Here is a 13,728-nt window from a genome sequence, read left to right as displayed (position 1 = left end):
AAGTTAATCAATGAAAGCTGAATAGGCTCAAGTTTGCATTCAGAGTATTTATCACTGCTTAAGCTGCTTTTGTATATTTTGAGGTGTAGAGACTGGACTGTGGACTTTCATAAACTTTTCTTGCTTCCTAATTTTTAAATTTACTCGAGGACAGTTGAAATGCCTTATTGGCTGAACAGCTAATAAATACATACAAATAATTGATTTGCATACTTATAAATGATTTGCAAACCTGATATTTTTAGAACTTAATAGTGCAAACTGAAATAACTTTCTGGGTAGTGTTTTTGTCCTAACCGCCCTTATAGTGTAATAAACCACTGTATAGATATTGGAAATAAATGTTGAAACTGGGGGGGGGGGTGACTTCAAAAACTCCTCTCTGGCAATGCCATTGAACTTGGGTATTTTAGTTTCTTCCCATAAAAGTTAAAAGCACTTATGAAAGTTTTTTTTTTTATAAAGTATTAATTTGCTGATTCTAGAAAATATACAAACCTCTGACTGCTGCAACCTTTGAAAAACCTCAAAATTAAACATCTTGGTATCTGCTTCTCTTTATGACCAAACTTTTCAAACATTTTCAGAAAAACTTTCAACGCAGTAGATCTTTCATCAAAACGTCTCTCGTTGTAGAAAAAGCAATTTTGTTTTCCTATACTTTTTTGTATTATTGCCTTATTTCTATGTGTTTGTAGTAAATGAAATCTGCATACAATATTTTTAGTACAAATTTATGATATTGCCTTGAAAATAAAATTTTTTACCTTGAAAAGTACTTGAAAAAGTGCTTGAATTTTTTTCTGCCTAAAGGGTATGAACCCTGCATGGGTTCCGATGAGATACTTGTGATATTTTTTTGAAAACGCAGGGAGCAATTCCTTATTTTTGAAAAGGACAGGGCGCATTTTGCACATTAAATGAAGGGCAGGGCGCATTCTGCCCATATGAAAAAGAGCAGGACGCTGCGCCCTTCAAAAACGACCTAGTGGGAACACTACTAAAGAAGTAAACACTCACACATTCCGTTTTATTTTTTTATAGTCTGGTTGTGAGATAGTAAAAGCCCATCTTTGAAAAGTGCAGGAATTGCCGTATTTGCAAATTTTTCCAATAGTTCCTGTCATGGAAATTATTGCTCATTTGAAAAGAAGAAAATGAATGTAATATGGCTACAGAGTAGGGCTGGGCGATGCATCGATTCATCGCCAAAAACTGCTGTGCATCCCTCATCGTTAAACCGGATTAGAATTTTTCTCTAAACCGATGCATTGATACTCCGATGTACAGACATCGTATCAAAATTGCTGCCATTTTAATCTCTATTTTTTTACAGTAAAGGTAAATTAGCAGTGTGTCAATTCAATCTGGCTTAACAATGGTGCTTAGAATTAGACCTTCATTTCTTCTAAAACATGTAAGAAATGCAGACATGCTTTTAGTTATTGACAAAAGATCTGATAATTCATTGCGTCACTAACCCTCCACCCCCACCCCCCCCACAAAAAAGTTAAGTGTTTTATGTAAATATGAAGTTTGTAAAATTTTCAGAAACAACTTATTCTCTTTTTTTGTGGCGCAATAAAAGTTTGGAAGACAAATCTGTACCTCAGAGCCAGAAGTAAGTCCAAAAATTGTGATTTTCTATTTCTTAGTGCATTGTATGTAGAAGCCTATTCCGCATTGAGCCAGGTGAACTTAATTCTTAAAAAAAATCCTTTTCAAATTTTTACCAGGGGGTAAAAGAGCGAGAGTCTGATTCTTTGCATGGGTCAAAAAAAAGTGTTTCCTCTCTACTGTAAATCTATCATAATATGACTTACGTTTCTCTGGCTCTAAGGTACAAAAACAGCAAATCCATTTGATGCAAAATTTGCCCTAGACACCAGATGCCATAAGTAATTTCTCCCTCCCCCTGCCATATTGAGCACTCTATTTTTGTTTAATGTGTTTGATTAAATATAATTTAAGATATATTGGTGGATGTTTTAAGAATTAAAGTACTCACCTCCCCCTTGCTGCAGGTTACAAGAAACCTTTTATTTTTGGGCCTCGGGGGGAAAAGGACCAACAGATGTGGAATGGTAAGTTTGGGAGAAATGAAGCAATGGAAACTGAATTTCAATTTAAATAACATTTAATTTAAAACATATGTATAAGTATAAATAGGAAAAACAAACATTCAACATTTATAAAATCAAATCCCCATAAACAAATTGTTGGGCTTAAAAGCCTTTATTCAGTATCTTGGAGCGCTTTTAATTTAATTACAAATGTTAAAGTATTTTTTGAAACTTACCTCCGATATGTTTTTGCCACTCCGCGTCTTGTGTCCCAGCGGCGGATAACTGAAATTGATTCGGGCATGATCGTGCAACATCGGAATCATCCTATGACGTAACACCCGATGGTTGAGATGTTTTTGGCTACTTTGAGCCGAAAAAACGAATAGAAAGATTGTTAAATCACTCAATCAGGAATAGTTGAGATGTATATCTCCAATGCAAAGTAGGGTGTGTCATGGGATGACGTATCGCGGTCATAGAACGTATAAATAGGTTGATTGAAATATTTTCAGTGCTCACTTTTTGTTTGTGTTTACTCCCCATTGGCATCTTGCCATTTTTTGTTGACCAATCAGGGATTGGTCTTTGAAGGTTCGGCAACTATGCTAGGTTGTTGATTGAAGTTGCGGCGCGCTCGAGCCGTTGATGATGCAACGTTTTTGAATTCAAGCTGGGCTTGAGATAAGTTTTATTCAGTGTTAATTGTTGTTCAAGAATGTTCTAAATTACTCCAGTATATGGAGGGAAAAATGTCAACATTGCTGAAGAGGTTCGCAGGAGATGAAGTTCATTGCAATTAGGCCTAACACTTAAACTTGGCCTATACCTGGATTGATTTACCGGTGCTCCTGTGGTGGTGTGGGACAGTCATCAGTTTGAAATCATTGATGTCCTTCAGAGTGACCTTCATGATTGGATTTCCTAGACGTTCCTACCAGAGTTCCAGAAAGTTCCGGTGTGATTCCTGTGGATGCACAAGTTTGCTTTCCGGTATTTGAAGAGGTTCTGCTAGAACTAAGCAAGCCTATCGGCCGGTGCATGATGGAACAGTTTTCTTCGATTACACTTGGTCAAGAAGTCTTCAGCAATGTAAACATGCGCATTAGCGCAGGAAGGTGACATTTTACAATTTCTTCTAAAATGTTTCGCGTTTTTTTTTTCTAAAAATGTTTTTTTAATAATTTAACTTTGAAATTTCTGTGATTATTGGGGGTTTTGTACACTCTAAATTATTTTTGGTATTTAACAAATGTTTATTGTTGTATACTGTGATATTTTAATAAATGTTATTCATTTAAAATTACTTTGAGTATGTTTTATTTCTTACTGGCAGACTGCACGGCTTTTTGATGTTGGGGTTCTGTAAACCTTTTATTTAGTTCTATGAACTTAAGGTAAAGACACATTTCCCAACACAAATTAAATATTTCCCCCCAACATACATCAACAAAAAATATCACATTATTCGTTTTCTCTAAATTTCAGTTCTAAAACGTCCTTAATAAAACAACCCTAAACACAATGACAGATTGTTGGTACTGTCCAAGTAAAACTATTGGAAAAGTTCATACCCGGAAGTCCACACATAAGCACTTGGCAAACAAAACATGAAGGCCACATCCATCAATAGGATGAACTTTTGAGTTGAAAAAAACCACGTCCACTCGTGGACGACAGACCATCCTCTGTCAATGGTCACTGCATTCCAGGCACACCCATGCCACAGTAGAGGACTCCTCACCATATGCAGCACAGGAAATTATTTACCTGGTTTCTTTGCCAAACAGGAGAACATTCAGTAGTAGAGGACGCACAGTCTATTAGAGGTCACCTCACCCTAATAGGGGACACGCAGTCGAAGAGATGCCTCACACCACAGTGAACTCGTACGGTCCGACCAGCTCGGAACCTAAGATGAGCAGCTTCGGATCCTCCGGTCCTGTTAAGCCTAATTCTCAATACATCAACTCTTTCTTTCTAAATTTTAATTTAAAAAAAAACCGCCTTCCAAACATAGGGTACTGTTTTAGAACTCTTCCTGCACTTCTAGCAGGCAAAACGAATTTTATTTTCACATTTCTTTAATAAACTTCCACGTCCCCTGCGTGGACAAATCAACCAGAGCTCACATGCTCACATCAAAACAAACCGTCTGTAGAACGGAAGCAAATCATAAGAGATCGATTGATTGATTGACTTTCTATTTAAACCATCACTGTTACCCTGATGCAATGACGTGACGTCATCAAAATTTGCATCTGTTGCATCTCAAAGTATCTCAAAACACAGTTACTATTTTAACTATTGCTATTTTAAAATTATCTTCTTCACTGCTTTCAGCAGAAAGATCCTCAATTCTTTAGGCCTGACGTCATGTCCGCCGATGGCCGAAACACGTGATTGACTTGTTGGGTGTTTAGTCACTTGGGGATTTTTATACGCTCGCCGGTATTTAAACCTTTTAAAACCGGGAATCTATTTTTCTCGGATAGGTTTAAATTTGCAGGTAAGTTTTAAACAATTTAAAAATACATTCAAGCTTTTTACGAATCTCTCCAAGAACCAAAATAATGGCTTTTGCCAACATTATTTAATGCGAGAATATGTGAGCTTTTGAATAGACTGCATGACTTTGCATCTATTTACTCACTTTTTTTCTTTTTTTTTTTGCATTAAAAATGGGCTCATTGTAATCTCAAAACTTGTTTTTAATATTTTTCACTAACTTGCACTTTTAGCACTGCTTTATAAGTGATGATGCTTTATCACATAATAATTTTAAAAATAATAACATCGTGATGCATCGCTACATCGCAATGTAAGGATGGCGATGCATCACAATGTAGAAATTCCTACATCATCCAGCCCTACTACAGAGAAAATATTTTCTTGATATTAGTTGTGAATAAAGCAATAAGTAATAAAAATCGTAACTGCGAAACTGAACTATTTATGAAAATCTTGTTTGCAGAACTTAACTCTTTTCTAACTTTCAAAAACTGGCAAAATATACTCGGTTTTTTTCACATAAGAGGAGGCTCGACTTATGCTCAGGTTTCCAATTTTTTCCCAGATTCTCAACCCAAAATTAGGGAGGAACAACTTATACATGAGTATATGCAGTATTTTTTCAAGACATTTTCCAAGAAGTAGAGAAGTTTCTCTTTTATGAATTAAAAAAAAAATAATAAATAAATAAAATTTAAAATATCCATTGTTTGTTTAGTTCTCACCATTTCTTTGACCCTTTCACCATCAAATAATCCTTTGAATGGAGATATTTTGCCTTTAAAAACATGTAATTTTTAAATAAGTTTTTTTATAGTCTTGAGTATTGCAAGAAAATGGAAACATAATTTTGGGCGTTAAATTGGAGTGAACACTTCATGTTAGACGTTCTAACAAACATTAAAATAGTATTGCATGTACGGAACATCAAAAACGACTACAATGCGTTGGTCCCCCTACTGGAAGGGTTACAGTAATGGAAGGTTGTTTTAAAGAGTGTTGACTTTATTATATATTTTATAAATCATTTATTTTTTAATTTTATTACAGAAAGCTACAAGGAGAAAATTGATTGTTTGAAAATAGAATTACAAGATTCCTTTCTTATAAGAGATGAACATAAGAAAGAAATAGAAAATCTACAAGCTGAATGCACATTTTTAAAGAATGAAATTTCAGCATCTCATGAAGAGAGAAAAGTTTTATCAGAAAGCGTAGCTGAGCTTACTGAGAGCATAAGTAAGTTTTGGGAGCTTTTTGAATAGGAAGGTGTCTTAATGTTTTAGAAGTCATACCTAATACTCCAAAAGGATAATAAAATTGAGTTTCACTCATAAAAAATATCCAGTCACGAATTTTACTCTGAAATTTTAAGTAGCAAAGATAACTTTTGGATTTACACATAATTTCGTAATCTTTTTCGTGCTAGACCCCCTTAAAAGCCAAAATGAGATAAGCTGGGAAATTCTTGGCAACTCTCTTGCTACTATAATTAATTTTTCAAACTTTTGCATATGAATTTTTTTTGTACCTGATTTTTTAAAAACATTGGTATCAATCAAATTTTTTGTCGAAAAATTCATGTACAATAAACCCACATTAATCCGGGTACTATTAAATCGGACTTTGCGTAATGCAGGACAGCCATTTATAACCATAGCCATACTGTATGAATAAATGACGAAGTGCAATAATGTATTTTTGTAGGTAATATTTTGAATTTTTGTAATTCTGTTATGCAGTTTTATATTTCTTTTCTTTTTTTTTTAATTCAAAACATTTTTTACTGTGTTCAGTAGTTCATGTACCTTGGCTCTATTTTATAGGTTATTTTGTTTACGTAATTAGTGTGATGTAAAGAAAAGCAAAAACAAAAAAAATCTTGAAAACTGCTTAAAATAAAAAGTTTCAACTACTTGGAAACCTCGAAAAATGTCTAAATATTTCTTTAGCCCTTGAATTTTGTGATTTATTTTTTAAAGTTTCATTGAAAAAGATTTTGCTGCTGTTTTTCATGGAAATTCTCTGATTTTATTTGTGTACTAGAAAAATCCATTTCTTTTCCCAGAAAAATCATACTATTTTAGGGTTTTTTTCTGAAAGGTGCCAAATTTAATGCACTGAAATAATTGTCGTATTTAAGATGTCTACTTAACTGAATTTCCACAATCATTATCAAATTCCACTCATTAATGAAATTCTTATTTTTGGATATTTTCCAACATCAAGAACACAGCATCAAACACTGCATGCATTCACTTCACTGAAAATTGCATACTGTGTTTGAGATTTCAATCCTTTTGCACCTTGTAAATTTTTGCAGTTTAAATTTTGGTGGCTTTTTTAACTTGTGATACCTTAGATTTGCTTATTTTATCTTAACAGTTTATTTATTCATTAATTTTGTTAATTGATTTAAATTATTAAATGATTGACCACAGCAATCAGCACCATTATGTGCTAATCTTCAGGTGTTCAAATACGGGCATTCTTAAGTCCCATGCAATTAACCCATTCGCACCCAGTGTCACGCGGACGCTACACAACGATTCCTCTCCTATCAGCCCAGTGTCACTTCTCCGCTACGCGCTCTGATCGGCGCTGACGTCCCAGCTTCACGTATATGCTTTCTCGAAATGGAACGATTGAATTGAATATTTAAACGATAATAGATGGCGCTAAATGGCTATAACTTTGATCATATTCGAGTCACATGGTATTTGACCTTCATGTACACGCTTTAGTTTCTTATTTGGGCCTCTCAATGGGAAAGATTTTTTTTTAATGTAAACATCAGTGAATCACTGCTCTGCGCATATGATTAAGAGGTCTCAATTGCTCTTGTTTATATCTTTGCTTCTCTTTTTTTTTTACGAGTAATTGAAAGAGATATACATCTAGCTGAATAAATTATGGGGGAGGGAAGGAAGGTTAAAATATTTTTGCGTATGTGTTCCAGACTTTTGGGATTCCCCATTCAATGAGAGTACAGGAATGATTTCAAGAGGCCTGAAGTTTATTTATATTTTAGAATCCTTTCTGATATTGTTCTTCTGTATTTATTCATTTTAATTTGGAGAATGGAAAACTGCAATAAAAATGGTTAGCGAAGTGAGTGAAAGGGAATGTTTTCGAGTAAATTATGAAGCAGTTTTGAGACTTGTCGTGTGGGAAATATAACTAGTTTAAATTCGTTGATCTAAGTTGTTTTAATCAAAATTACATAAGGAACATATTTTTTTTGCTACATTTCTTTTTCTTTGATTCCACACTCACGATGTCAAACTCTAACTTTGTTTTTGTGCACATATCATTTAATTTCGTGCGCATGGTTAAAGTTTTAGTATTCTACTTATTTCACTTCCTTATAATAATGTAATAGTCTTTATATTAATAATTAGTAATCAGTAGTACATTGTTTAAGCAAAATCAAAATTTCAAGCCATTATTTTGAGATGCTGATTTTATATGAATATTTTTGTTCAGTTTGGCTTAACTGCTGTAAATGCTCGGGCCGATGGCGGCGTTCTATTTTAGAACGTTCGGTCCCGTAGCTGCGCTTCGTTTTCCGAGAGCTGGTCCTCATAGAGTTAAAAATAATGTATTAAATGTCAAACGTATATGCACAACAAAAATCATGGCTTGTGAACAGTGGCGGATCCAGAAATTTTTGAGGGGGGGGGGGGGGTCTATTTCAGTGGGCAGTAAAGTGTAAGAAAAGCAAAGAAAAATTTGAGCTCTCTTCAAACTCTGATATGTTGCATTTTTATTATTTTATTATTATTTTTATAACAGCAAGAGTACATGTTACCAATTAGAGTACAGTCGGACCTCCATATATTGAAGTAGCAAATTACAGAAAAAAATTCAATATATAGAAATTTCGATATATAGAAACAATCTTATTTTATCTAAAAATCTCCTAAAACATTAAAAATAAAGCTAATTTTTGTGTATAAAACCCAATTTCTAATCTGTAAGAGCATTGGAGAAAATGAAAGTTCATAATTAAAAAAATATAACAAATTATACATTTTTGCCCTTTATACATCTTTATTCTTCGGCAATTCAACTTGATCCGCAACATTAGGGGATTTTCGTTTTGACCTTGAGATTCCTTATGAGTTTTGTAGCAATCTTAAGTATACATAATTTTCTCCCCTAACCTTTATTTTTCATGAGACAAAGTCTAAAGTGGAAAAAAATGTCTCGAAAAAATTCGATTTATAGAGATTTTTTCGATATATAGAAACTTTTTCTATGTAATGAACATAGAAATTTGCTGAGATTTCGATACATAGAAAATTTCGATATGTGGCAGGGTTGGCTTTCTGCCTGCAGAAACTAATTTTTGTCGTGCCAGTGGCAGAAACTGGTTATAACCAGTAAAAACTGGCAGAAACTGGCAAAAACTTAAAAATGTCTTTAATAACTCAAGTAATTAGTAAATGATATTTGTTTAAGTAAACTAAAAAAATAAAAATCATTTCATAAAAAAAAAATCTCATGCTAGTGCCCTTGATTTAGTTCAGAAAGGGAACTTTCCAATCGCAGAGGCTTGCAGCATTTGGATTAATTTAACAAAGGATAAAAAATCATACAGGGGTGCTTAGGAAAGAGGAATGACATACAGAATTAAACAGGCATTACTGATTGTAATTTGCTCACTTATATGCTTCCTCTAAATTGTTCGTGATTGAAATTATCATGTCATGTGCTTCAAGAAGAAAGGGCCAGAATTTTACTTGCCTAAATTTTGCACCTAATGTCACAGCTTTGCAAACAATTTGGCCCCATTTCTTAAAACTTATTTTTCCAGTCAAATTTTTACCACAACCCCAGTAGCTACATGGTGAACCAGTTATACAATAGATGAAAGTTTCACGAACATTGCTTGCTCCTTGATGCATTGTCTGCTAGCTCTTCTGTTTTAAGAATATTCTAAAACTTCTCATTTGTGCGTAGTAAATTGAGAACCTGTTTAGATTTTTGAAACCACCTTTTCCAAGAGGTAATTGCAGGGTCCAAACAATGTAATATTTGATTTCGAATTGTGATAATTTTGTAATAAAATTACAGTACTTTGGTTAACAATTAATTATTTTTTCCATGCATTTTCTGTTGTATATCAAGAATTAATTTTTAATTTTGTGAGTTTTTGTCAGTTTCTGCCGCAAAGTGGCAGAAAGTGGTTTTTGCCATGCCGGTTTTAACCGTTTTCTACCAGAGGTTTTAACTGCCTCAGCAGAAACTTGCCAACCCTGATATGTGGAAGTTCAATATTTGGAGGTTCGACTGTATGTTACTAATAAATGCACTCTAATAAAAATCATTGTGAAAATTATAAGACACAACCTATTTTACTATATAATATGCTGTTTATGTTTTAATTGTCAAATGTTTCAACTCATTGAAGTTACACATTTTTTATATTTGTTGCGTCGATAAAATTTTCGCTTCAATAATAACAACAAGAAAATTGTTGAACATTGTTGCCTTAAAATTTTCATACAACAGCTTTAAAAGAAATAGTGCAAATGGGCAAAACATTGTAGACGCGTTTCAGAGTTTGCATAGTAAAAGGAACAACAACTGGCTTTTACAATGCTAAAAGAGGTTAACTTTCAGAGAGCATGCATTTAAACAGCAAGTTTCGCTTGTTTTTAAATGTATACTTCTACCTCTTTAAATTTTCCAACCAAATTTGAGCGTTGCCTTTTCTTGACATTTTTTAAATTGAATTTTCCTCAATTAGGCCTGCAGGGTCAACCCCCACTTTTTTTTCTAGATTCTACAAAACCACTAAACTATTCCTTGGTTTTGTTCAAACACATATCCCAGCATCAAATGGCAAGAATAAATTCTTGCTAGTGGCAGCATTGGTGTCTTCATCCATTAAGAAAGTAAAAACAGACTTTCTCTCAAACTGTTGTAGGAGGGTAATGTGCAGTATCTGCAAAAAAGATTTTTTGAGATATTTGGAAAAAAAAAAAAACACTTCCGGTTCCATACTTACAGTGGAGAAATGTTGGAACTTGACTTGTTTTCGTGCTTTATTTTCAGCGGAAACCAAATCGAGTTTGTGCAATTTAGCTAAAAAAGTATAAATGACAAAAATGCAAAAAAAATGAAATAAAAATTTGCAAATACAGCTCTTTACCTTTCCACGAGAGCAGATTTCAATATAGTTTTCTCCACCAGTTACCTGCAATTTAAATTTTTGTTTCAGATATGAAATTTCATTTAGAAGAACATTTAGTTTTTGATAGAAAGCGTTTCTCATCATAGGGGAGTCAGCTGACCCTTTGGCCCTCTCCTGAATCCTCCCTTCCTTGTAGAACGTGTATGTTTTCTGATTTCAGCCACAGCAAAATATTGAAATTTTTGAAATTACTCATTGCACTATATTAGTCTTTAGTTTCTAAATATTACTTATTTTTGTTAATTTAAGTTAATGTTAGTATCTTAATCTGGCAAATGTGGCAGTTTCTCACTGTTTTTGCTACCAAGTCATGTTTCAGACATATTGTTGCCAAAGGTTCTATAAATTAAAGAAAAAAATCCTTTTTTTTTATTGTAGCTGCCTATAAGGCAAATGAGAATGTGCTGAATCATAAGACTGATGAACTTCAACGGATCATTGACTCGCTGAGTAATGACAATGAGAAGATAAAACTAGAGAAACAAGTGCAAAGTGAACAGTTAACAAATAATGTAGCTAGCCTGGAAAAAGGTGAGTTATGTTGAAATCATAATCTCTTAAATGAAAAATTCTTATAATCCCTCCCATTTTTGTGTTTAATCTACTAATTGTGTTTGGAATAATAAAATATTTATCTGATAGTCAACAGCAGATGTTCCCAAACTGTGTGTTATGTCCCCGAATTGGGATTGTGGGGTATTTCTTATGGAGTCGCAACATTATTCCTTTTTTTGAAATACATGATAATGCACAATTTCAAAACTGTAGCATAAGAAAATAAAAAGTATCATTTTTATTTTCCTTTGTAGCAGTGTTAGCTACAATTAATTTTATTCATAAATGTATACTGCTAAAAATTTTATTTCAAAAGTTATCACCCAGTTCCAACTTCACATAAAGTATCATGTGTCAGTTGCTAATTTTCTTAAATTTGCAAAATTTAATTTGATAATTGTATTAACCGTAAATGTACATTAGATCCGAAAATTGTTGCTTTAATGTGAGAATTTTGAAGATGTCGAAATAGATATTAAAAGTGATAGCCACCACCATTTTCTGGCATCTGCAAGCATTGTGTTACTTGCAATATTATGCGTAAATGAAGTTTCCGAAATATCATCAGTTATCGTGTGAAACACATGCAATGTGTAGATAGTACAGTTATCCCACTCATTCAGAGATGTCAGTTGAAAGCATCTAATTGGCTCCACGTGTTTTGATAATTTTGTTTTACATATTTTCATATTCTTTCTTTAATTGTTTCTCATTTAAAACCAGGATGCAAGAATGGACCACTAAAAGTGTATACAGACCAGTAACTTATTTTTCTCAATTTCTACCGCTGCTAAATAGGATGTTATTTGTGCGCTGTCTTAAATTATTTAAATAACTTTTGTGTTAATGAGCAATTTTAACTATAGAGCTTCCATTTCTTTTAAAACAACTGTTAGATTTAGTTAAATGTCAGACATATTTTCTTGCTTTTAATTTTTTAATTTTGTTATTTTCCTACAGAAGTTAACGAATTGAAGACAAAATTGAGTAAAGCTGAATCAGATGCTGAAGAAATGCTACAAGATCTAGAAATTCAAAAAGACAAGATCAATGTTTTGCAAACTGATATTATTTGTTTCAAAAGCAATATTGACCTCCTGAAAGAAGAAAAAGAAGTATTACAGGAAAAATATAATTCTGTGTCTAAGCAGCTAGGTATACTTTTCCGTTATTGCAATTTGCTTTCTGCTTCAAGCTAATATTTTTTAACACTTGCATTTCCTTATAAAAAGAAGGCAGGTATTTTTCAAACTGAAATTATTTTAAAATTATATTTTTCTTTGAAAATGATTAAGTTCAATTCGCGTCAACTTTTCAGTATCATATTTAGTATGATTCTGAAGATTCAAATGATGGATTTTTTTATGTTGCTTGAAATGATTATTTTGTTTATCAGGAAACAATCAAATAGATTATAGTTATAGGGTAATATTTTCTATAATTTGTGTCTAATCACTTTTGTACTAGCATTCATTTGACTGCAAGGCAAATATTTCTTCTACCTACTTGGTTTTGTTTCTACTGCTTTTTCATTTCGTAAGGTTGTCAAGTTTAATTCTTGAAATACTGAAGATGTACTTGAATTTTATTTACGTACTGGAACTAAACTGAAATATTTATTGAAATACGGGGGAAATATCATTTTAAATTGAATATGATATTATTGTGAACTGAGAGGCAAAATGTACTGCTGTTCATAGTAACTCATACTGATCAATACTTTTCTTTTTTGAATAAATTTTCTTTAACTAACAAATGCAACTATAATATAATTCACTGTAAAAATCAGTGGTAAACTATAAAAACTAGAAAATAATAAATTTTTTGGTAATTTGGTTCACATTGAATCTCTAAGCTTACTCATAGATTTTGTGGTTTAGCTTCGCAAAGAAAAAAGAAGTAAAAAAAATCATATTAATATTTTTTAAAAACCGTTTTCAAATTTTCAGTGATACTACAGTTTAAATTTGCAGTTGCAATAAAATTAAAAATAAATTTTTTTTTAGTTGTCCATTTAATTGTATGTACAGTAGAACCTCGTTTACCAGATCAAATTTGTAAACATATTTTTTTTAAAAAACCTATAAGTAATAATGTAAAATCATAATATTCAAGATGTAATGCCGCCAAATTGCGCCATGCATGTGCTTTTTATTTTGTCATAAATGCAGCTCCTGTATAAATTCTACAGTAAATAATGATATTCTTACAAACATAAGATCCCCAGTTTTCAAGTATGCAATTCACTCTTTCTGTTTTATGGGACAACTCACGTGTGATTGCTATAAATTTTGGACCAAAATACTAGTTTTAAGAAAGGGGATTGGAAGTTCGGGACATATGGTCACCTTAAACAACTATCATGGTGCACTTGAATTATCAACCCAACTCTATTCC

At 32.6% G+C, this 13,728-nt stretch overlaps 1 protein-coding gene across 1 annotated transcript in view; it reads left to right on the top strand.

Annotated features, from left to right (window-relative positions):
• Positions 1-2,074: 2,074 nt before the first annotated feature.
• LOC129228460 (uncharacterized) overlaps positions 2,075-13,728 on the top strand; it is a 23,563-nt gene continuing 11,909 nt past the window's right edge. The window contains exons 1-4 of the mRNA XM_054863140.1: positions 2,075-2,084; positions 5,754-5,813; positions 11,155-11,307; positions 12,292-12,486. Of these exons, the coding sequence (XP_054719115.1) occupies positions 2,075-2,084; positions 5,754-5,813; positions 11,155-11,307; positions 12,292-12,486 (418 nt within the window). The remainder of the gene's footprint in view (positions 2,085-5,753; positions 5,814-11,154; positions 11,308-12,291; positions 12,487-13,728) is intronic.

This window comes from Uloborus diversus, chromosome 8 (genome assembly GCF_026930045.1).
Source record: "Uloborus diversus isolate 005 chromosome 8, Udiv.v.3.1, whole genome shotgun sequence".
In the NCBI taxonomy this organism is placed as follows: domain Eukaryota; kingdom Metazoa; phylum Arthropoda; class Arachnida; order Araneae; family Uloboridae; genus Uloborus; species Uloborus diversus.
This window is presented reverse-complemented; position numbering and strand designations above follow the sequence as displayed.